The 25,096-nt window shown below is 43.6% G+C and overlaps 1 protein-coding gene across 3 annotated transcripts in view; it reads left to right on the forward strand.

Moving 5' to 3' along the window:
• Positions 1 to 25,096, forward strand: part of adkb (adenosine kinase b) — a 144,859-nt gene that overhangs the window by 44,028 nt on the left and 75,735 nt on the right. For all 3 annotated transcript variants that reach the window (XM_049563710.1, XM_049563709.1, XM_049563711.1), the window contains 2 exons: positions 13,848 to 14,020; positions 17,322 to 17,430. In XM_049563710.1, coding sequence (XP_049419667.1) covers positions 13,848 to 14,020; positions 17,322 to 17,430 — 282 coding nt within the window. The remainder of the gene's footprint in view (positions 1 to 13,847; positions 14,021 to 17,321; positions 17,431 to 25,096) is intronic.

Below are 25,096 nucleotides of genomic sequence, written 5' to 3' on the forward strand. Positions count from 1 at the left end.
CTGGCAAGGAGAATCCATTTTGGGGGGGGGGGTTGGAAATACTGTATATGTAAAGAGCATCTGCGACAGACCTTAGTTTCTTCTCTTAACCTGCAAAGCGTTAAATAGGTCAGTAATATTTCCCCTTCTTTTTCTGCGGGGTTTGTAAAGCGTACAGGATACAGGACCAAATCATTAGCATGGATGGAATCCAGAGCATTAATGGTAACCAGGCAGAGTCGAATGACATTGTTATTGCAGCCGTTCCCGGGAAAGTGAGGGGAGCTGAAAATTTATATTTGATTTATAGCAGGGTTTGAATTTATGTTCCAACTCTCAATAGGAAAGTAAGTGATCTTCGCCTGCCTTCTCACAAGAGAGGGCCCCACAGCATCTGGTGCTGGAAACATCTCTGTATCAGACGGAGCTCCTTCTAGTTTCTCTTTGCGCTGCTTAACCACCAAGAATTTACACCTGTAGGGGATATAGTATTACTATGTTTATTGGACTGGATTCAAGTCTGAGCCTTGAGAAATTATCAGATGAGTGAAATAAGCTGCTCTTTGTGGGAAAAACGTTGAGCAACAGGTTACGAGACGCACTTTATTTTTGTTGTGTACGAGCTGATTACCTGCTATTTGCTTCTGCTGCAGTCATGATTGCAAAGATGGAGCCAAGTCATTATTTATCTTGCTTTATTATGTACTAAATGCTATAGCTTGAGTGTTGGCATAGCATTGCAAGCAGTATGGCACTGATATAAGGATCTTTGATTTACTCTGCTCAAGTGCTGTTATTTATTGGGAGCTCTTTTTCCAGCAGCTCACAGACGAGAGCAGAAATATACAGCTCACTGTCACTATGAGTGTGCTTTTGAATCCTTGAAACATCGTATCTTCACATTATTATCTGCTTGAAGTGATGATACGAATGCCATTCTTTATGGTTTGGTAATAACTGCCTTATTTTTCATAGGGACGCAGAGCATTATTTATCACTGGCAGTGTTCATGGGGATTAATGATGCATAACTCTGTCAGAGTTGTCTGGCATACAGCACCAGCCGAAGGAATCTGGAAGGTTATCAGAGCAATAAATCCCAAGTTTTTCGCCGTTGTTTGTCACGATGCACTGCAGCAGCCAGTAGTTATGACGGTTCCAGCTTGTCCCCCCCTCTCTCCTCTCCTCTCCCTCTCTCTGTAAGCCGTCAGAAAAATAACACAACTTGTTTAAGCTGCCAGTTGATAAGGTGGAATTTGATCGCACAGCCTCGAAGTTCAAAGCGGGCAACTGTTCTTAAATCTCCTCCTTATTACGTTGACTCTGTCTGCTTCCAGCTGGATGATGGGGTGTAGATAAGGAGTGCGCAAGCTCGCACACTCTCTCCACCTCTGATGTTCGTTCTTGGCAATGAGAACACGAGCACAGTCTGTTCAGTCTTGCATTTTAACTGTTTTGTCAATTGCCGTCATCCAATTCTGTTATGTCTATAAACTGAAAATTAAATTAGGTGTGCAGACTGTTACACAAGTTCAATCTATACCCACCCAGCAGCAGTATTTCTTTCATCATGGCTTATTTTCTCTGTTTAATTTATTGAATAAATTGCCCCTTTAACTTGCCAAGCAGGAGGAAGCCATCCATGCATTGTCCATGATCCGGGCAGAGAGGAAGATTCAGTCTATTAGTGCAATGATAGGGCCTTTACTGCGGCGAGCTCGCTGATTGAATGGCATCCTTCTCAAGGTCAGGCCGGAGCTAAGAGCTATTTTCTGCTTACCTGTGCAGCCAGCCAGCCACAGAATCTGCACACAAACTGCCTTTACACCAGCGAGCTTAGTAAGCGGAGAAGCTCATCACTGATATTTCCAGCTGGTAACATGAAGAGAAACCTCTTTGCCTGCAGAAAAGGACACAAAGGCATGAGTAATATGATAAGTGGGATCTTGCTACAGTGCGTAAAGACATTAGGAATGTTGTTTTTTGATCTGCGCCAAGGGCCGAATCATATCCTCCCATTGTGTCCCTGTCAAAGTAAAGCAGCGTGTTAAACGTGAATCAGTTTGCGGCGTACGTGCAGATGGGGTCAGGGGTCAGACTGGAAGCACAGCTGTTTTGTGTGCTTGTTTCTGGTGTAAGTGACTTGCACGCTGTTGCTGGCCCGGTTTCCTAGAAAAACAGAAGCACCTAGCTGAAATAATGCAACATGATCACCATTAACAGAATTTGTGACAGTCATGTTTTAAGCTGCTTATGTACAGAGACCTATTTTATATATATGTTTAAATAACTGCTAAACAATACATGAGTGTGTCAGTGACCTGACGATGGATCTGCTGGGAGATTAGGGTCAATAATGTCTGGGATGGAGGGTTTTTGTTGAATGATCTCGATCATCATTTTGCTGATGGTAAATTATGTCAGAAAAATGCAGTCATAACACTCATTAGAGCCCACTTCCTCCCAGCAGCTAATGTTTTGAAGTGAATTTTCCACACCGCCACATTGAATTTAGCCGGGCTTGACCTGTGCTAAGCCCTCAACTGGGGCTGTCATTTGGCGTATGTTTAAAAAAAAAAAAAAAAAATCTCTTCGGTAACACGGATCACCCGCGCTGTCACCGTATCTGGGAGGGGGGCACTGCCACCTTCGCAAGATCAAAGCACCGTGCAAATCCGCCATACTGCATACAGGGGAGTTGTTGGAAAAGGAGCGTGGGGGGGGGGCAGAACTGATTCACCTGTGCAGGGGCCGAGCACAGCTGCACTCCCACCAGCTGGAGCCCACAGACCACAGACAGGATTAGAGGCTTTAGCTGCTAAGGTCCCTCATCATCTCTCCGCCTGAACCTTGTATGGCAACAACCCCCGCAAACACAAACGCCACTTTATGATCACTTAATAACACCCCCCATCCTCACTTCATGCACACACACTCGGTAAATCAGCTCATGCGCTTTTATAGCCGCCATTGTCTCAGATAAATAGGACAACCCGGCAGTCTGGGACTCCCAGCCCATGAATCTGGTGTGGAGGCATTTTCTCTCCTCAGCCCCCACCCCACCCCACCCTCAGAAAGGTATCACTGTACGGCCCGCCATTGTGAAGCTGCTCCCCGGCTTCTGCATCCGAGCTCAGCCCCTCATGCCTGCCAGGTAAACCCGTCTGCCTCTTTGCTGCTGCGATAGGGGAGTTTGGCTCTGACTGACTGAAACAACATCACCTTGTTTATCCTGTAAATAATTCACCCCTCCCGGGCAACAGAAACAAAATCAAGGTTGTGTGTTTAACAAGGGAGGCAGGGAATGAAGAGGAGCCAAAAAGAAAAAAAAAAATCAGGTGTTTCCTTTTTAGATAAACTTGCCGCCTGGGGACAGCGACACATCCCTGATTCCTATGCAGTGCGAAGATGCTGCAGTGAGATGTGTTAGGAGGTGTGTATATATGTGTGTGTGTGTGAAGGGGAGGTTTATTTTGTGTGCTCACTGAACTTGCCCTTTGATAGCTCTCTGAAGAGGGTGCAGAGATACTGTCAGGGACATTCTTGTCGTGTTTAACATCAGAACCTATGGAGTGTGTCAGCGCGTCATCGAGTTTGATGCTTATCATCGGGGGCTGTTCCTGGGAGCTGTCACCTCCCCGCCCGCCGCCCCGTCTCTGACACATGTGTGTATGTGGACACGCAAGCTGCCTACGTTTGTTTTGGTGTTTTGTGTTGTCTAACACCACTCCCCTGGGGTAGTGTACCAGTGTCTAGTATTGACAGACTGTTTATTTCCCTCTCACTTGTAGCTTCCGCTCTTTTTATTTGTTGGGTTTTAAACATGGCTGATACTTTGTACAGTGCCACCCATATGTATTTAGACAGTGAGGGTTATTATTGTGTTGACTCTGTACTCTAACTCTCTGTGTTTGGTCTACATGAACATTTTCACATGGAGTATAAGAAGAAATTCAGAAATTCATGCTACAATCATCGAAAAAGCAAAGTTTTTATGCTTGTTTTTCACATATTGTAGATATTTTTCCAAAAAAGATTTGAGCGGTGCCCTGGTGGCTTAAATCTGTAAGGCACTGACCATCATGATGGGCTGGTGACTATAATCAACCGATTTTCAGCTTGATCGGCCATGACTGCTGAATGGCTGGTCAGTTTCACATATAGCCAACCTGCGCCAATCAAATTTACATGCATGCACCACACAATGCTTCACGATGCTCAAACAGCAGCACAGAAAGTAACTCACACAGTAGAAAGTAACCATGGAGTTGGTAAGTAGCTCAAAAGTAGCATAGCACGGCTAATGCTAATGGTTCCATGTAGGTGGATGGAAGATGCTAAAACATGTAGCTTCTTAGTCAGGGAGGTATAACTCCAAAAGAACACAAAAACAGGTGGTTAACCTCGTCTGCTAGTTAACTGATAAGTCAAGATAACCAGCAGACTACTTGGGTAGTTTATAATAAGCACAACAGTTTTACATAGAAAAGCTAATGCTAAGTGGATGGAAGATGCTAAAACGATAAGGGCCATATTCTGGGAGGTATAGTTAAATAAAAACACCAATTTGGGTGGTGTAACTTAGTTTGCTGCTTAGTCTAGTTAGCTGTCTTACAAAGTCTGGTGCATTTGATAGATTTGGTAGTTTCTTCCATGGCAGCCAAATGATCTTACGCAAGTGATTGAAAGGCAAATAAAGTGGTAACGTAACCTGAGCTGAAAGGGAGCTTTCAATCAGGCTTGGTCTGATCTTGCCCCCACAGTTCTGAGAAATGGGCAGCCAAATTAGCTGTTGTTGAACCAGGTTTACTAATCGTGAACATTTGTATTCACTGAGGTTTTTGTCACTCAGTTTTAATTGTAGAAAACAAGTGTCACACACTCTGGCTTCATATGCATTTCTTTTATTTGATGATGTTTCGGCCTTTGGGCCTTCTTCAAGATCAACAAACATATTGAGACACAGGTACACTGATCTGTTATATGGACCACATCTTTGTCACACATTCGATGATGATTAGGTGATCATGCTACACCATTAGGTTAAGCAAATCACAGTCACATACACAGTCACACAGCTGACAGTGGTTAGATAATACCTTTGAACCAAAACATTGTTTGGAGCTACAGCCAATCACGTCATCAAAACAAATAACAGCCAATGCATATTCTACCACAACAATGTTAAAATACAAAAGTATTAAACAGATTACTTATAGATAGATAGCAAACAACTCAACGTTGATATCATATCCATTTTTAAGATTTTAAGTTTTCAGTGGCTCCATAGAAAGGTTACTAATGTTTGCGCATTTTGTCAGTGATAGTTCTTTGAAAGAAAAAAAAATCAGAATCGGTAGTTCAGACTAGAATCAGAATTGGCCAAGAAAATTGCAATCAATGCATCTCTCATTAGATAATCAGTTGTCTAAATCTGATTTAGTGGGTTTTCATATACAAGGAATCTGCTTTGTTGTGTTGGTGTTTGGACAAGAAACATGAATATAGAATAGGAAAATGCAATAAGAATATTTAAAAATACTGTTAAAAATATGCATGATATATATGTATGTATTCAAAATATGAAAATATGCATGTGGAACTGTTTTAAATACTGTCAGTAAACTAATAAAGGCCTGAAATGTCTTCAAAAAACAAGATCTAATGAGCAGATACACAGAGACACAATGACATATCTGCCTCTGCTTTTGTTACTGTAGACAAATCACATGCATCTTGTTGTCACTTCCTCTTACAGTACATGCCTCCCTGAGGTGCCATGAACCTTACACGTTACATGTCACCCCCCTCCCTTCTCTGTCCTCCATTGCTGATTAAGAATGCGTTCCGACACAGTATGCATGGATCACATGCACATATCACATGCATAATACAAATGCCATCTTAAGTGAGAATCAGCCGTCATCAAGGTTACTGCTCCTCGATTAATTATGTAATCCTGGTGTGGTCTCAAGTCTATTTGCATAACAGTAGTTGATGGAAACCCAAATTGATTGCATTGCATTTGCACAGTATTTTAATGCAAAATAAGTAATGAGGAAATGTATCCTCTTCTTCATCTGGTAGCACTGGCACAAATCCATTCATTGTTCTCTCTGTATGAATGTAAAATCGTGCGGAGGTTTGGAATTGTATCATTACTCCCTTAATATGAGTTAATTCTCTCAGAAACAGGTTGTTGTGGTGGGATATAGCTTAGTGAAGGATCAACGCGTCAACCAATAGGATATCAGAATCAGTTTGATTCGATAGGCTGAGCGTCTTCGGGCCCTTACAAGTCAATGGTTGACTGTCACTCTGATGAAAACACTGATTGGCAGTTCAGCTCAGTGCATGAGAAGAGAAACAGAAGTGAGGAAAGTAAACAAATGGCTAAAGTCAAGAGGGCGTGAGATCGAAACTAAGTTGTTATATTCTGTAAGATTTTTTTTTTTAGCCGTTGAGCTGTTAAGCAGAAACAGTACAGAACTTTTTGTGTTATGTTCCACTAGCGCACAGTAAATATCCTTTGATCTTTTAACATTAGGTTGTATTGTTTATGTGCTAACTGGCTAACTAGCTTCTTGAATCCATCTTGTCGGTTATCCAGTTTCCCTTTTTGTATACAGACTACCCCTGCCTGCTGCCACAGAGATGGTTTTCCTCTCATATTGTTTTCCTCGCAGAATTAACTGGCTAGTTGGCTACTGGCTGTCGTCTTTGTGGTGTGTTCCAAGTGCAACTTTTTTGCAGAGACACAGATGATGTGCCGTGATGCAACAGTCAGCTTTTGTCACCACCAATTCTTTGATGTTGGTTTGGTGTGTCTGGGCCTTAAGTCATGCCTGTTAATGCAACATGAGGTCATCATTGAAATGTAACTGATTTCTAGGAAGAATTTGTTTTCCGAGAAGTTAAATTCTCCATTTAATGGGATCTTAAAGCTGAGAGTCAGTCCTTTAACCACAATTAAATTTCAGATCCTAAGCTAAAGTCGAACCATAACAAAAGGAAATGAGTCACTGTCCAAATACTTGGAGATTGCACAGTACATTTGAACATCATTAGAGCATCAGTCAGTTTTATATTGTCCTGCAGCCAGAGCCTAAAGCTGCACGACAACTGTGAAACAACCATTACAAAAGGAGACTTGAGTAGTGATACACAAGCCTCCCCACCATGCTGGTGTGTCAGCAAGGGACGAGCCAGGCGCTGATCAGAAGACAACGAGGATCTGGATATTTGAAGCTGATATTGGGCCGGATTCCCATCGGGCTACATGCTATGCCTCCCCTTTGAGTGTTGATTGCAGAGAGGAGAATGTGGTTGACTGATCTGAAAGGAAATTACTGGAGAGAGAGCTTATCCATGCCTTTGACTGATAATCAGCTCATTATCGTGTTGATCATTTACAGCTCTCCCTCTCGCCTGCTCTCTATTCTTTTAGCTGTGTCACTGAAGCAGAGCACAGAGACTTTTTAATGGCTTGGCAGGGAGCCCGCTGTAGTGAGGCAGGGTTAAAACAAGCATGCTAGCCCTGGCTAGTCTCCACTTTTACACAGTACAGGTCCCCACCCCACTTATCAACCCTCCCAGGGACGAGAAAAAATTAAAGAAAAACAACAACAGCGACAACAACATATGCAACCCCGACGCGAGCAGTGCCCTAGCACCCCAACATGGCTAACTGTGCATGAAATTGAACTGATTGGAGTTATTGACCAGAAGGCTCCAGCCCCTGAGAGGACAGGGAGTGTGGTGGTGGTGGAGAAGAGGGGGGTGGCTTGTGTGTTACCTGATTGAGTGAAAAATCCTCAGCCGGTTGCTTTGATGCCCTGCACTTTACAGGAAAGAGTGATTTAATGGAAGCTGCCAGACCTCATCAATGTCAGCGCTCGTGGTGAGGGCCCTCCGCTCCGCCGTGCTTTATATAAAAGCGCTCGCCATGACAGGTCCTGATGGACAGATGTTTGCTAGTTGTTTTAACTGCACAGTAAAAAGAAACACGGGTATCAGCCTCCACCTCTGGCTCTAAAAGACAGGCCGTGCAGCGAGGGGAGGCTGTTACAGGCCACCCCGGCGTGCAGCACCCTCGCCCTCAGCTATTTTAGGCCTCTATAAATAGCCCTATTGAATTTTTGCCGGGTTGATAAGCCTATAATTAATGTGACCATCATTAGGCACGGACATGTTCTTCTCAAGAGGACCCCGCTGGTGAGGTGAAGCGAGGAGAATGAAGACTTTTACTCCGTCCTTGTTTTAAGGATGAGCTGAGCAGCATGAGAGGGTGGAAACTGGAGTGACGGGCCAACCAGCGTCCCAGTGATGTGCAGAAGGCGCCACTTTGTTGTCGAACTGCAGGATAACACACAGTGTCATCTATCAACTCTCCACAAAAGCCCACTGTGCAGCGTCTTCAGTAGATCTGAATTGCATTGGAATTGCATCATTAATAGAGCAGAAATGATTCCCAGCAACTCCGGGAGAATACATTGACCCCTGAGGGAGACTCGAAACAAGACAATGTTTTTACAGGAGGAATATCTAACTAGAGGTCCTATTACCACTTCATCAATATACAGCAGCAAGTGAGTGGGGAGACGGAAGAAGGGAGGGGAGCGCAAAAAAAAAAAAACAGAGAAGAAGAGGGAATGTAATAGCTTATAGTGCTAATGGCAGTCTGAGCGCTCAAGTCCCAAACATTCAGCCGCCTCATCTCATCTGGGCTGTGTAATTGCCCTCCTGGAAGCTGCCACGCGAGGCGGCTGCCTCCATAGTGAAGAGTGGCAGCTGCTGGATGTTGAGGAGCAGGCCTAGGTCAGCTCCCCAAGTGGGGCTCCTTGCAACCATGAGATGTCATAATTAATAGCTATCTGGGGGCCCCAGGGCCAGTGTAGGGCGGGCTGGCTGGCAGGCGGGCGGGTGGGTTGGGTGAGATTATTTGGGTAAATGGAAGCCAAACAGAAAGAGACGCCAGACTTATTCTCCACTTAACATAATGTATACTTATCACTTTGCCTTTAGCGTGTACGCCTTTGCAGCATCTTACCCCCTGCTTTTCAGGGATATTTTTCTCGCTTGTTTGTATTAGGTTTTTCTTCCGTATCTAAATGCACCTAGAGATATGTCGCTGTGGTGTATCATGGGAACTTATTAATCTTTGGGGACCAGCGTTCTCCCTAGTTAAGTAAATATACATGAGCTGCTGTGCAAGATACAAGCTCCCAGCACCTTCAGAAAAATCTGTTACTTCAGCTTCCCTCTTTCTTCCCATCCTCCTCCTCCTCTCTCCCTCTCTAACATGCCGCCTGGGGGCAAATCTCACTCTGTCTCATCTGCTGCTTAATTTCACTGGAGCGGCCCTCAGTAATGAAGCGCCTTGATGTACATTTGCCAATTTCTGCCTCTGCCACTGCGGTATAATTGGGATGTGACTAAGCATGAATACCCAGCGCAGGGTTGGTTGACCTCTTGGCGACCCCGCGAATAGCGCTTTTGTCATAATGGAGGTATTATCTCACGTAATCTGGGAATGGAGAGGGATTGTCTGCAGGGTGCCAGGGATGGAAATGAATTGATATAACTCCCCGCTCCTGTGCACCACAGAGGAGAGAAAAAAAACCTGCAAGATACATTTTTTTACATGCTCATAATGAAGACATTTTCTTCTTATCTATTGCTGCTTTGTGTTTATTGGAGTAGGAGAGCAGCTTCTGGCAAAAGCAGGGGTGGGTTTTTTAGGAAGGGAGGGAGTTTTGATGTGGTGGCACTAGAGAGGATGTCTCTGTATGTGTGTATATATGTGTGTGTGTGTGTGTGTGTCAGTCTTTTCCCTGCGTGGGTGCACTGTGTACTCATGCACATGTTAGTGTGTATGTGTGTCTGTTAATGACCCTGTAAAATGACAAGCTGAGCTGGCAGTGAGAGTACAGCCGACGGTCAGAGAGAGAGAGAAGTAGAGGAGGTGGAGGAGGCAGGAGAGTTCAGATGGGGGGGGGGGGGGGGGGTTTGGTTGCGAGGTCGGTGGTTCCACTGTGATTCACCATGCTGTCATCAGAGGGACGGGGGCCCCTGAGTGGCCCTTTCTATTCCCACCTGAGAGGCCTGCAAATGGAGGGGCCGCGCTGTCATTATTTACAGCCTGCAGCTCCTAACCTTGGATTCGGAGCTCATCACGGCAAAGAGAAAATCAGATAGGACTTGACGTGTACCCGAGCCAGTGACCTTGATAAGTGTGAGGTGCCTGCAGCAAGAGGTTAGGGAAGAAGAGCTCGCTTCTGTCGGCTTTCGCTGTGGATTTGCGCGTGCGTGTTTGTACTTGTTTGTGTATTTCAGCCAGGTGGGGAGGAAAAGTTGGTGGGGGTGGGGGGGGCAGGACTGAGTGACTGAGCCACGACTCAAGTTGACACGTGGAAGGCCCGCTCATGTGCCAAGATACAGCAGGCATATGTGGCATTATTACTGTTCATTTGCTGCCACTAGGGCTGAAAAGATTAGTCGAGTAGTTGATTAGTGCATTGATGATTGATAATTGCTTCATAGTTATTTGTCAAGCAAACATTGCAGCAACTACTAAACTAATCTATATAAACAGATGTCTGCATATGAATGGAGAATATGTGTGCAACAGGACAAGATTTTGGTATCAGAAGTGTTCTGGTTTGCGTTTGAGCAGGCTTTGGTTGCCTGCAGGTAAACAATCCGTGTGGAGGGCAAAAGAATAAACAATATATTTATTGGTCAACTTGTACAATGAATAGCAGTTATATAAAACACAGCAAACATTTTTCCCATTGCTCTACCTCGCATTACCCCATCCCCATCAACTGTGTACAGACATAACACACATATATATTAAAAATAAAAAACTCAGTAAATAATAAAAATACTAAAGTAAAGGGTGTTTCTCAGATCATAATGTTACTCTACTCCCTCAGAGCCTGTTTGTGCTGAAGCAAGTTTCCAACATTACCATCATGTTTCAAGAAGTACATGAAAAGTCTCAGATATCATTAAATTATTTGGTTATACATAACAAAGGTTTAGTTGTACATAAAAATATATGTTATCTTCTCAATTGATATGTTTGACACCATTTCTTTAATCCACATTCTGATTCTTGACAATTTAGCTTTTTAATAGCTTCTGCATTCATGTGCAGATATCTCAGGGTTCCCGTGGATCCATAAAAAGTCTTAAAAGGCATTGAATTCATTCATTTAAAGGCCTTAACTTGTATTTGCATATCTATTTTTAAATGTCCATAGAATTGCAACTAAATAAGACAGAGCAATAATTCTTTTTGCATATATAACCGGAGGAGTTACATTAACATATCACGCATTCATCGTGTCACGGAGCGCTGTTTCCTTGCACTAATGGGTCTGTAGAAATCCATTAAAAATGCACACAACAAAAACATCATAATCTAGACCACGGGTATTCACAGCACTTCCTACGTTGGAATAAGCGTCACCACGTAATGAGCATGAACTGATTTTCTTGCGTGTATTTAGAAAAATGTGTTTAAAAAAAAACCTAATATCATTTTTTTGTGGTTTGTTGCACTTTTTTTTTTTTAGCAATTTATTTCATTAGTATGGACATAAGTTCAAACATATTAAAAATTGGGATATAATGGTTGTATTGATGTATAGCATATTATTTCATTTTCATTTTCATGTTTATTTGATAGAGACAGATACATATACATAGAGAATTGCACAGCAATTAACCAATGCAATGTATCACAGCATTCGTAGCTACTGCTAATTTCCAATGCCCCTCCCTAGAAGGGCCTTTAAAAAAAACATACAACACAACATACACATACACAACAACAACAAATACACATATTTACATACAGATACACATCATATGCATATTGCATACCTACCCTACCTCCCACCCCACCCACCTACCCACCCCTACACATGACTACATAACTGATTACCTTTTAAAAATCAGTACTCACTATGGCATGTAAAAATGTTATGCTCTGGTGGATTTGCTCAATGGTAATGTTTTAAATCAGTCTTTCAAAAGTCTTAAAATTCTAAGCCATAAGAAGTGGGACTTTTTTATTAATCTTTTTTTTCTTTTAAATAATTAACCAAATACCTCTAGTTTAAACATCATGCAGGTCAGGTTAGTTAAACCAACAACACATATTTATTTCCGCCTGGAATGCACAGAACAGAGCATCCACTGGCTGCTAGCTTGATGTCATTGAACCCTGGACGACATGAGGAAGTGCAGATCCAATGAAAATGGTCTATTTAACCAAGATTTGTGGCATGACTCAAACTGGTACAAGGCAATGCATACAAGGCTTGGTGAATTTCATACTTGGCAGAATGGCAAACAAGGCAGTGGAATTCCACATGCAGTTAGAAACACAAGAAAACTCACCAACAAACACAAGTTATTTCCCATTTCATGTCTCTGCCATAAGACATTTGAGAAAAGTTGTCCCTAACCCTAAGTAATTGATATCAGTTCATGTTTTTTTCCTTCAGTTTTTGTAATTGTAAAATTGGTCTTGAATTACATTTCGAGTAGCCTTAGATATGTCTTAAAAAGTCTTAAATCTAACTTTCTGTAGGCTGTAGGAACCCTGTATCTGTTGTATCTGTGTTTGTAGTGCTTCAGGTTGCTAATTGGACTGTAAACAATAACCAGACCCAAAGGAGAAAGTCTTGATCAGGATATCTGCTGGCTCCAATGGAAACCTTGAAATATTTGTCGTTGCCCCCACAGGCTAAATTGTAGTCAGACTGGTAGCCAAAGGGCTCTGAGATTGCTTCTATACAAGATGTCACTCTCTTCTGTTTAATATCTCTCTAAGTCGAGTACTTTTGGATTTTGGACTACTGGTCATACAAACCACGCAATTTGAAAATACCTTAGGCTGTGGGATTTTGTGATGGAATTTTTCATCAAAAAACAAAGGGAATGATGGAGAGTGACAATAATCATCATTATTTGCAGGCTGATTTGTTACCAGGTAAAAGCTATGAGCCTCACAGGTCAGCTATGTTTGTAAATTGGCAGCCTTGGTATGAAAACACACCTGACCCTTGATTAAAGTAATGCATTTTTTTCCTGGGTAATTTTTTCTCTCCAATTTTTTCCCCATCTGAACTAGTTACCCAGAGACCAGAAGGGGGAGTGCAAAATAACAGGGGAGAGCATCTCTGGATGGGTGATGAAAATGCATTTTTCTTCCCCCACCGAGATGCTATTTGGTCGTGTGAAATGATTAATTTCACACATATACAGGTCATCCCCAAAAGCAGCAACATCTCATTCACAAGGGGCCCCCGTCAGCAACAAAACAGGAGGCTGCAATAAAATGAGCAAACAGCAGCACGTACTGTACGTCAATAAATCTTTGGAGGTTAAACCTGAGCGCTGTAGAATTTGAGCAGCCCCCACCCTCCTCCCCCTCTCTCATCAGGTAAAAGTCACTGAGTACATCAGGACTGTCGAGACCAAAAAATGGCCGACGAGCAGTTCAGGGAGTGTCCTGTGGTAGCAGGTACACACTCTCTCTCACACACACAGTCTGTGTTTGCATAAGTAGGATGGAGCCTTGAATTATGGGGTTTGTGTAAATAAGGAGATGAGACTGTTTTTAGCACACATGGAAGAGGGAGTGCTTGGATGAGAATAGTGCCTCTATGTGGAGTGGAATTGGTCTTGGGTTGTTTACGACAGCTCGCAGCCCTCATATATCACAAGCAGTATGTTTGCTGTGAAGCTACAGTTTGTATGCCATCTGCCTTAGCTGAACTTGACCCTTCAAACAGACTTATATTTTGTAAACTGAGCTCACTGTAACTGCTGTTTTTATTTTCTCTTTCCTAGTGGATGATCCAGAAACCCCACAAGGTGGCTACTTTCTTCGGGTGCATCGGTACCGACCAATTCGGGGAGATCCTGAAGAAGAAGGCTGAAGAAGCCCACGTCGACGCGCGTTACTATGAACAAAACGTGGAGCCAACTGGTACCTGTGCAGCCTGCATCACCGGGGACAATAGGTTAGCCACCTTTCAGTCACCCCTGACCAAGAAATGACCCTCTTGCTGAGTAGCTCGGATTCAAAATAGTCCTTCTGGTTCATTTTTACATCCTCAGGCAGGCAGTTGACTCCTCGGGGCTGGAAGTCATAACAGGGAATCATAGCTCAGCTCACACATCAAAAGGAAAAAGAACAGCTTGAGTGTGTTTTTCCAGGCCCCCACTCAGTCTCTGCCGCCCCAGTGGGTTGTCATCCATCTATAGGCTGACAGTAGCAATGTGTTAGAGATGGCTGGGCTATCCCAGCTCTCACCTGTCAGCCTTCTCGGCTGTAAAAGGGGCTTTAGCATCTCTGGCGACTCTCACGCTAGTATCATCATCAGCACGTCTGAGACAGCAGAGGTCAAAGCCTGCACACACGCGCGCACACAAATATCACTAACAGCGAAGGCTCCAGTTCATGATAGACCAGGTGTGGATCAATAACCTCCTTCTCTAAACACTCCCCTCCTCTGCAGCCCTTCATCCGCTGCTACTGGAGTTGTCAGTCAGTCAACGGCTGGACCTTGACCGCCCCGGGAGCTGGCCCCGCTGAATGGTCTTAGTGGGCTTGTTTGATGTGGCTCTGACACCTGAAAAGGTCAGGTGCCGTGCTCAGGGAGACGAGCTCTGTAATATTTCTTACAGGTGTTTAACAGACAGCTCAGGAGGCCAGAGGAAAGGTCGCCGGCAGGGCCAGATTGGAAGGGTGATGGCTTTGAAGGATTGGGAGCCGGTGTGTCACAGCCCCGAGGCTTTGATTAGTGCAAGTCTTATGGAAAAAAAAATCTACCTCTCCTAGTCAGACTGACCATTTCAGTTGCAGTCTGTGAGGATGCTGTATGTATCCATGAATATTTTCATTTTAGCCATTTGGAAATATGTTGTTTCAGTTATAATAATCTGTAATCAAAGGTTCAATCAGTCAGTCAGTCAGTCAGTCAGTGTGAACAGTTTTATGTTATTTGGGGATACATTTCCAGTACTTAGAATACTTTAAGTTAGAGTAAATGTTGTTGCTAGCCTGTGTGGTTGACTATCTGTACAAGAGGTTGAATGGTTCTCTGTAACTTTTTTCCCCCTTAGTTTAATCTGTAAGTGCCAAGACACAATCCACGTTTTTAACCACCCGAAAAGCATGAGGTCAGGCGCTGGTTGCTACTCTTGTGCCAAATCTGTGCCAACCTTCAAGGACGTGGTGGCAGGTTGCGCCTGACCCTGCTAAGGAACCATAACTAGCACTGTATCATAGCCTTCTTACCAGAAATCCCAGAGTCGGAGTTGATCTTCTTCCGGTTGTTTTTCAATGTGTATTAGGTCTAAAATGTTGTCCGTGGGACAGAAGTTAAGCTCTGGGTGGCCCTAAGGCACTAAAATGATCAGCTTCTCCTTATATTTATATTAGACAGGTAGTTATGGGACAAAAGGAAGACATCTACCAATTGTGATTGGCTATTCCTTGTCACCAGAAAAATGGTGCAACTTTGTTTATGTCAGGATACAGCTGTCATGGCCTGGAAAAATGGGTCTTAAGGGGTCTACCACACTTGCCTGCTTTGCTCTTGCTTATGAGGTTGTCTTCCGCACGTCCACATTGAAAACAATAAATTTGAGGCCGCAAATAATCCAGCATGTGTACGGGCTTTATGAGTTGGATTCATGGATATATAAAGCGAACTGGATACTGCGTCGAAGGCGGTGCCCATTCATTCCTACAAAAGGTATAAAACACCTGAATCTTCCATACTGTGGGACCAATAGAAGAAGTGCACTAGAGACCTCCACCAGCTGAGCAGCTAACCTCTGGTTCAGATCTCCACTAACTTGAATGGGGATAAAATTATTTAATCATGCGGCTCTTTTAGACTTTTAAGATGTCATCAGACCAAATTGATCGCCACTGGATCAAATCCCGAGAGTGACAAAGTCATTTTACAGGTATTGTGATGCTCAAAAAATTCTCTGGGAAAAGGCCCCATGGGATCATGTTACAGACCTGGACTTTGTAATTCCACAGTTTGGCCACCATGTCAAATTGGCTTCAGAGCCTGGTTTAATTAGGAATAGTTCAGTTTTGGCAACTTTATATTATATCCACTGGCAGATCTTGGTTGGAGGGTACACAGCCCGAGAAGACAAGCTGTAGGGTAACAAAGCCCTTGTCACCATAGTTACAAGGAAGTGTCATTATGGAAATTGATGCTTGATATTTCTTTGAGATTGGTAGATAGAACTTGACCTGAATTGCACTCTTTTTTATGTAGGAAACTGGTAATTGTTAAAGTTGGAAAACTTTCTTCCAGTCTGAATTTGCCAATTCCTGGAGAGGCTGATCAGCGTTTGGTTTCCCCAGTAGCTTACTGTAGTATTTCAGTTTTACCCTTTGAATGTAAGATATCATTAGATCCCACTGTTATTTGAGAGTGCCGTGCTTTGCTCACGTCTGTTGGACTTCCTCACTAATGACACTCATTTTGTCTGTCATGCTTGTTCTAACCTTTGAGTCCATTACTGCAGCTCAGGTCAAGTGCAGTCCTAATCCTGCTGTCATACCGCAGCCGTCGTCATCGCACTCTGATCAACTTAGCACACTGTTAGTCTTGTCTGTGATGCTTACCACTGTGAGCACTTTTTTTTTTTCTTTTTCGCCACGTGAGAACCGACCCCTTCCCATAGCGGCACCCACCTGTCATATGGTCGCCTAACAGTTTTCCCCTAAGTAGCGATGATGGTTGCACTCATTTTGATGGCCGCTCATAAAGCGACAGCTCACGAGGACTGGCTAATGAGCTATGTTAAGATAATGCCACCTGCTTCACTTCCAGCTCCCACCGCTCACTACTCAGCTCAAGTGTTCATTTAGTAATGCATTTCTGTTGTTTTTCCACCTTTGTTAACAATGGACCACTTCTCCAGGTGATGTGATAATATGAATAATTTGTGGCTCATTGTTGGCCTCGAAAGTCCCTCTGCTTATTTTTATCTCTCCTTTTTTGTGGTGTTTGAGATTAACCCCCCCCCCCCACACACACACACACACACATACACACACACACACACACACACACACATCTTTTTTTTAAAAAAAGAAAGAAAAAATAAAGACATCCAGATGACTTTATTTCACCTTGGTGCAGACATTCTAAGAAACCATTATCATCCTTTTATATCGTGAAAGAACAAAGGAAAGTCTGGGGCCCGAGTGTTTTTAGGGATGTTTTTGAGACAAAATTAAGATGGATGATAAGCGAGGCGGAAGATTTATGGGGTCTGTCTCGGCAGGTCCCTTGTTGCTAACCTGGCAGCGGCAAACTGCTACAAAAAGGAAAAACACCTGGACTTGGACAGCAACTGGGAGCTGGTGAAGAAAGCCAAGGTCTATTATATTGCGGTAAGTGAGACCCTCTACATTCAAAATGACTGTTCCCCAACTCTATTGCCAGAAGAGGACAAAATGTTAAGAGGCTTTATTCAGGGAATGCCTCAGCGCGCCTTCAGCATTGTCAATATATCCATTCATCCTTTGTCGAGTGAAATGAGCTATGTTACCTATTGAGACAATACAGCTCCATTCTCCCTATTTTCCCCTCGTCTTTGTGCGCGAAGCTGCAGCACAGTGTGAAATTGTTCTACATGTAATGCATTCATTCATTTCTTTTTTACGTGAAGACAAGCCAACAGGTGCTGTGAAAGTGTGAAAATTGATTATTCGAGTTCATTCGGCTTTACCCCCTCCTACACAATCTTCCCCCTACAGACAAAACACACGCACACACACACACACACAGATTGAGGAGGACAGATGTGAGCTTAGACATTCACACACGCTCAAGCTGCACCACTGAGGTAATGTCTTCACTTACAGCTTCTGGGGTAGGATGGCCTGCCATGCTCGTGTTTCACTGTTTGGGATTACATTTAATTCTGGCAGATCAACATTTTGTCTGATCTCCAGTCAAGACGATAGCCCTGAAATTGCACCGCATTCCACGTCTTTAAGCAGTTCATTATCGGCATAAATCAGCATTTACAGGCATCAACATACTCCTTGGCATTCTGTCCCAAGTGAAATTCACAATGGTCCCCATGTTGCCCACAAGCCCCTCTAAACATGAGTGTACTGTAGTCCAATAATGACGGAGGTTTCATAATTAGCCGCCCAGTCGCAGAAACAAACAAACAAGAAGGAAAAAAAAAAGCCGTCAGTGCTCGTGCCAGAAAGCAGATCAGTCAGTCCATCCTCCAGAGTTTGTGTGGTCTCATTTTTAGCCTCTGCTTCGCATTAGCAAACACGGCACATCCTCTGCAAATTGGCAGTTGGGTTTTGCCCACATCCGACAGTCTTACGCGCAGGGAAAAGCTTCCGTGGGATTTGAGGGGGGAATAGAAGGGCCACAAATGGGTGTTTGTCAGTGCTCGGAATCTCAAACGTCGTTTCCAGCGTCCCTCCTGGGCCTCTTTGTCAAAACAGGGGGATCATTCGCTTTATTAGGGTCCCATTCGCACTTCCAAAGTACTTAGCCAGATACACTGCCACAGCTATTCCCACTTAATACTGTGTGGCGTGTCTAGACCGGTGTTCACTAAGGCCTCCTCTCTCCATTAACCTTGTCGAGAGCACTCAGATGTATTTACCCAATTTACAGCCACATTGTACATTTTCTCTCCCTCTCCCTCTCTCACTGTACCAACCTCTGCTGTGTATTAATGTGCTTTGTTGATTTTCATTAAACGACTGCTGGGCAGTATACGCAGTCTTGTACACTCTAATCTGTAAATGTAATTACCGAAAAGCGTGCATGTGTGTACGTTAGCATGTTATTTGCCTCGCACGTGCGTCCGTGTTCGCCGGAGCATGTGTGTTAAAGAGGTGATTGATGATTCCTGGCAGAGGCTCTCAAGGTGCCTGCTACTATGTGGTGTGATTGGATGAAAACAGAATTATTAGAGGGCTCTTGCAGCCAGTCTGGCTCATCCAGCAGCAGCGGTGGTGGCGGCGGCAGCAGCAGCAGGGCTGGTGGCAGACGTAGAGCAGGGAGGCAGCACTGCCATTTCTCACAAAGAGAGAGAATGTTGAACTCCTGCCAAATGTTTGGTGGCAGGCTGTTGCTAGGAAATCTGGGTCCTTAGGCAAATCATTGCACAAAGACCAATAACAAAGGCGTGAGGGGGAAGAAGGAATGGCTAAACGCATTTCAGGCAGAGGATATCTCTCTCTTTTTTTTTGCTGAATGCCATCGCTGCTGCAGTGATGTTTACAGTTATTTCTTTCCCCGACGATTGTAAACATCAGAAATGGAGGGTGATGTATTGTGTGAAAGGGAGATGAGTGACTCTAATTGGTGGGGGTGATGTGTGCGTGCTGGCCCAGTTGCCCCCCCCCCCCCCCGCCGCCTTCACTCCCTCTTTCCTTCTATCCCCATCCCCCTTGGCCCTCTATGGACACCCCCCTCCTCCTCCTCTCCTTTTGCTGTCTCCTTTGCCCCCCGTCTTTCTCCAGTCTCTCAGACACACATACACTTGCTGCTAAACACACACAGCATGCACGCACACATTCTGCAGCATACCACTGGCTTGTTTTTCTTACCACTGAGCGCTTTGCCCTGTAATTTGATCTCCACTGCTTGATGCATCCTCCATGATGCCACTTTGAATTAACCTATGGCTCCACAGCTCTCCTTAGCCCCTGCTAATAAAATGGCCTCTCCTAACTTATGCCGTTTATATTCAGGGAAAATAAAGAAGCACTCAGTCCACCTCACGGTCATGTACGGAGCAAGTAAGAAGAAGAGGGGAGACAAACAAGACAATTGACTGTGAAAAGGCCTGTTAATGACTGGGCACAGATGGTCAGAAATAACCCAAGGATAGACGGAGGAGACACTCGCCTCTGCCAACTGGCCTGATACACAAAACTCACCCAACGAGACACAAGCTGCGGTGCTGTTAGGTCGCAAACCTGATCACAGCTGTGGACGCTGTTCGTTTACGCCCTCAGCTAATGGCGCAATCCCCGTTAGCCTGCGAGAGGTTAGCCACGCCCGAGGAAAACAGCTAGCCCACCTTTCTTTTTCAAACAGCGCAGCAACTTGAGGCAGAATGCCTCACACTGTTAACACTGGCACACTGCATATAGCATTAATTGGCAGTTGTATTCTTGCCCTCACTGCAGGGGAAAGCTGAGTTCAGCTTCAGTCACCGTAGCATAATATGCAAGAAAAAGAGGCGAAGGGGAGGGCAAAAGCAGGAAAAAAAAAAAAAAAAGCGCAATACTGGCACCACAAGCAGCACGTCAGCCTGCTTACACTCCAGAGTGGCACACATACACACATATATACACACACATTGTTACTCCGCCCCACCAGCCCCTGCAATTTGCAGCCAAAAAAGCGAAGGGAGAGGTTTTTCCACACACACAACTAACTGACATCTCATCAGCCAGCCGAAGGGCTGATTAGCACAGAGGTGACTGCGGCTGTGTCTCTGTCCAACTCAGAGGACCACATTGTCCTCACGCTGACCTTGAGCTTCCTCTCCCGCTCTTCCTCTATCCCTTTCTGTCCTCTGCTCTCCTTCTACTCTCCCTCTCACCACTGCTCTTTATCTCCCAAATTCCTCCCTTCCTCTGTCTCCATCTTCCTCCCTCCTTCTCCTTTTCTGTGTTTTCTCTCTTTCCTCTCCACTCTGTACTGCACCACTCTGCACTGCCCCTGTCCTTCCACATAGCCAGGGAGGGATCACGAGGCAAAATGCAGGCAGTGGAGAGAAAGAGGGAGGGAGGGAGGGAGGAGAAGTGGAGGGGGGAGAAAAAAAACTGGCAGGCTCCCCCTTTGTCTGCAGGCGATCAGTTACAGTCTTGGTTGCCGATGAAATTTAATCCCCACCGCATTTACATGCCAAGTTTGACTTCTGGCAAGCCTTATTAAATAGATTTGTAAATCATTTCATCTTGATTAGAATCTGTTCTCAAGGGATCAACATTTTTTCGCCTTGCTTGTGTTTTGTTATGTGCACAATCTGTGCCCACTGGTGTTAAAATTTTGAAAGTCAACCCTTGGTGGTGTTATTTTTCCTGTGCGAGTGAGTGTGAGCAGTAGGTTTAGGGGGACAAAGAGCGATGGGTGCCAAGTCCCGTCCGTCACCGGCCAAGCCACTGTGTCAGCATGTCTCCCATCTCTGGAGGTCATGTTGGTGGGCGAGCAACTGCTATGATGTGTATTCTCTTTATTAGGCTGACACCACAGTGTCTTTAGCATGGAACAATGTCATTTCAAATTGTGTCTAATCAGATGGCATTTTGTAATTGCCAGCAAGCATCTTATGAATATGAATTCATAATTGTTCAATTACAAGCCGACTGCATCATATTTATTGGCTTTTTTTTTTTTTTTTCTCCCGCTGGCCTGGGCCAATTATAGGATTTAAATCTTGAGGCAATCAAGTGATAAGGGTGAGGCGTTTAGTGTTTGCTGTCACTATATAATTCTCTCGAATGTTAAACATGCATCTGGGAGGGCTGTATTTGTCAGAAGGCTGTGCGTGGAGGTGCACCTGCCTAATTGAGTGGTAATGAGCTGTCAGGAGTGTGGGCTTGGTGATTGGCTCTTGGCGGGGCGTCCCGTGCCAGTGGGACGTATGGGCTGGCCCGGCCCTGCTGGAGGATCAGCCAGCTCCACAGCCCTGCAGGCCTGAGTGGGCGGAGCGTGGTAAATTAGGGTGGAGAGGCCAAACGATGCTGGCTGCGGAGACATCCTGTGGCTTTCACTTTAACGTCTGTGGGATTTATTTAGGTTGTTTACAATTATCCTTACTTCTGATTTATGGTTTTACTTCTTCATTTCAGAAGAGGAAGAAGATTTAAGATGTTTTGCTGAAGTGAAAGTAGCAATACTGCTCTCTAAAAATACTCCGTCAGAAATAAAAGTCCCACATTTATTTTTACTTATGGCCACTATGTTTATGTGATTATCACAGCCGTTTCTAGCTGGGATGTGTCTGAAATCACTTCATATTTACTACATTCTGCACTATATAAACCATTTTATTGTCTGAACAATAAAAGAAGAAGAAGTAATGACCATCATGCTAACTCCTTTTTGCTAATATCTAGGGCTGTCAAGAGATTAAAAAAAATAATCTAATTAATTACATGCTTTGTGATAATTTATCTAAATTAATCGCATATATCAATATTCGCCATGAGCAACATTTAAAAAAATTCAAGTGGATTTTGGACACAATTGTGTTTCTCGATGGCGGCTTATAAATTGCGTCAGATGATGCAATCTGTAAAGCCTCGTTAACCCCCTGTCCTGCCAGTGAAATTGGCCTGCAGTCCATTGCAATCCATTTAGCAAATAAGTTGGTTAATCTGTCACAGGTAGACAGATGGGATGTGTACACAGGTTCTGTTATTTCCACACTTCTTGGTCATCGTCTACGTAGGCAGGCGTGCAATGCATTCTGGTAGTGCTGTGATGCAGTCCAAGAGACGGGGCGTCTGCTTCGCATTTGCATCAAGTTGAATGCAGGCTACTTTATGCAAATCAGGGGTGTCCGGCACGACTTGCCACCTCTGGAAACTCCTAAGAAACATTTAATCTATCTATTATCGATCTAAAATGAAGACAGTTAGCAACTGCATTTCAGTGAACTATTTTCGTAATAAAAGAGAAAGTTTCCAAACTAGCCGCCATGTGGGTATGGTTTCAAATCCCGGAGCAGACAACCTACCTGGTGGCAGGCCCATCCAGTGTCCAATACTGGACACACTATTACCTGGTCTATGTCTGAACGCCTGTTCGAGTGTGGCTTGATGTGACTGGATGCTCATGGTAGCATCAGAGGCTTTGCTAGGTCTGACCTCGGGGCTAGCTTCTAAGTGCTTTGCATTGAGATGAAATTTCAGGCTTTAAGTATTGCAATGGTACGAAAATTCCTTAACTCAGAATTGTGCAGAACAATCCTTCCTTCTATCAGTGGTTCCCTCTTGGTGTTTTTTAAATTGTAAATTTTCCATTCACAAGGCCAATCAACATTTTATCATCAGCTTTCATCATATCTACAAAGCTGCTATAAATAGTTGTATGTTCAATGACATATTGGGTAAAGGGGCATCATTTTTCTGTGATTAATAAATCTGAATTATTGTCTTATTTTGGCATCCCTACTAATACCCACACAAGGTAATGTATCACAAGCTTTGAAAATTTATGATGATGACTCAACAACTCTGTGATCAGTCAGTAGTGATGCAAAATAATCATGAAGCCCACAATCTCAATTTACTGCTCACTGCAGAGTAAACTATTAAGTGTCCATTATATAATCAGTAGTCAGTCAAGGAACAAGAGTGGTTTTGGACACAGCTCGGACATAAAGTTAATAAATTGTTGCAGTTTGAGTTGTTTTCAGCCCTTTTATTGAAGAGTCCCACAGCATCTTTAATACGACCACTGGAAGGCACCAAGGTCAGAAATTTTTAATCTTGTACTTAAAGGAATACTTCACCCCTCAAATGAGCATTTGTTTATCAATTACTCACCCCGTGTTATGCTGAATATCTGAAGTAAACTTAGTTTTCTCTCATGCCTCCACGGTGAAATAAAAATCCCAAAATTGAGAAAATCCTTGAGAAATTGAAGTTGTAGGGGTTCACGTGTAACAACGGCAAAACTAAATCAAAACATTTGTTAACAAACTTTTACACAACTCGTACAGTATAATCCAGGTCCCATTTATCTAGTCATATGATCTTTACTTCCCAGACAGCCCTTTGGAACAGGGAACTTATCCAAGTGACACTTATCTATGCTCTCTTCAGACCAAACTCCATTGACAAAAACAGGTATTTTAACCTCACTGAACACTGGAGCTGCTGCTCTGCCACAGCATAGATCAGTTAGTTTGTTTGTGTTAAAGCACCAAAGTCACACCACAATACAAACAAACTAACTGATAGAGGCAGTGGTAGACCAGCAGCTCCTGTGTTCAGCAATGTAAAATACTTGTTTTCATCAGTGGAGTCTGGTTTTGAAGAGAGCGTTGATAAATTTTACTTTTAATTCAGTTCTCCATTGGAAAGGACTGTCTGTTTGGGAGGAATTGAGCATACAACTGGATAAATGAGACTTGGATTATGCTGCATGAGTTGTGTGAGAGTTTGTAAAGTGATGTTTTGATATAGTTTTGCTGTTGTTAAATGCAGCTGCCTATGTCTTCAATTAATCAAGAATGTTCATCATCTTTAGATTCTTCGTTCACCGTAGAGGCATGCGAGAAAAACAACATTTTCACAAATTGTTATATTATAAAGACATTTCAGTATTGGATTATTACTTACAGATATTAAGATGTAGCTAATCTTAAGTACGTTGATAACGATTGTTACTCTATAATGATACATCATATGCTTTATGTGAAATCTTAAAAGGGATACTTCACTGATTTTCAACCAGCTTTGTATCATAACATTGTGGGTTGTATGTGCAAATAAAGTATGGTAATCTTCCCTCCATCTAGGCAGTGCCTAGATCTCTCTGCTCCATTCGCAGCAAATATTTTGCTGGCTCTCGGAGCTGTCGCTCGACCTACAGGCTGTGCTTCTGCATTTTCGTATTGCCCAACACCCATGCCACAGCCGCAGATACAAAAAGTATATAGGTGGGTCAAGAGACGGACCTGCCCCTCTAATAGTAAACTAGGTAGTGCTGATCAAATATAAACCAAGATTGTTGCATTGTCTATTTTTTGCCTAAAATGTTCTCTAGGAATGTATTTTAGTGCCCTGTTTAGCTGTAATAGAGAATTTGTGAACTGGAAGTGGCTGCCATACTGTTTCCTGCATAAGGCAGCACTGATCTAATATAGACCAAGATTCTGTTACTGTGCTGCATATTTCTCAACATTAACATATATAGGTTATTGTTTAACTGTTATTACGAGAGTGTTTGTTTCCAGCTGGCCACCATTGTGTCAAACCGATGTTTTCACACTATGTCACCCACACCTGGGAGCGTTTATTGGTCTGATGTCGCGCTGTGCATTCTGGTAGTTGA

Source organism: Epinephelus fuscoguttatus, linkage group LG20, assembly GCF_011397635.1.
Source record: "Epinephelus fuscoguttatus linkage group LG20, E.fuscoguttatus.final_Chr_v1".
NCBI classification, from domain to species: Eukaryota; Metazoa; Chordata; class Actinopteri; order Perciformes; family Serranidae; genus Epinephelus; species Epinephelus fuscoguttatus.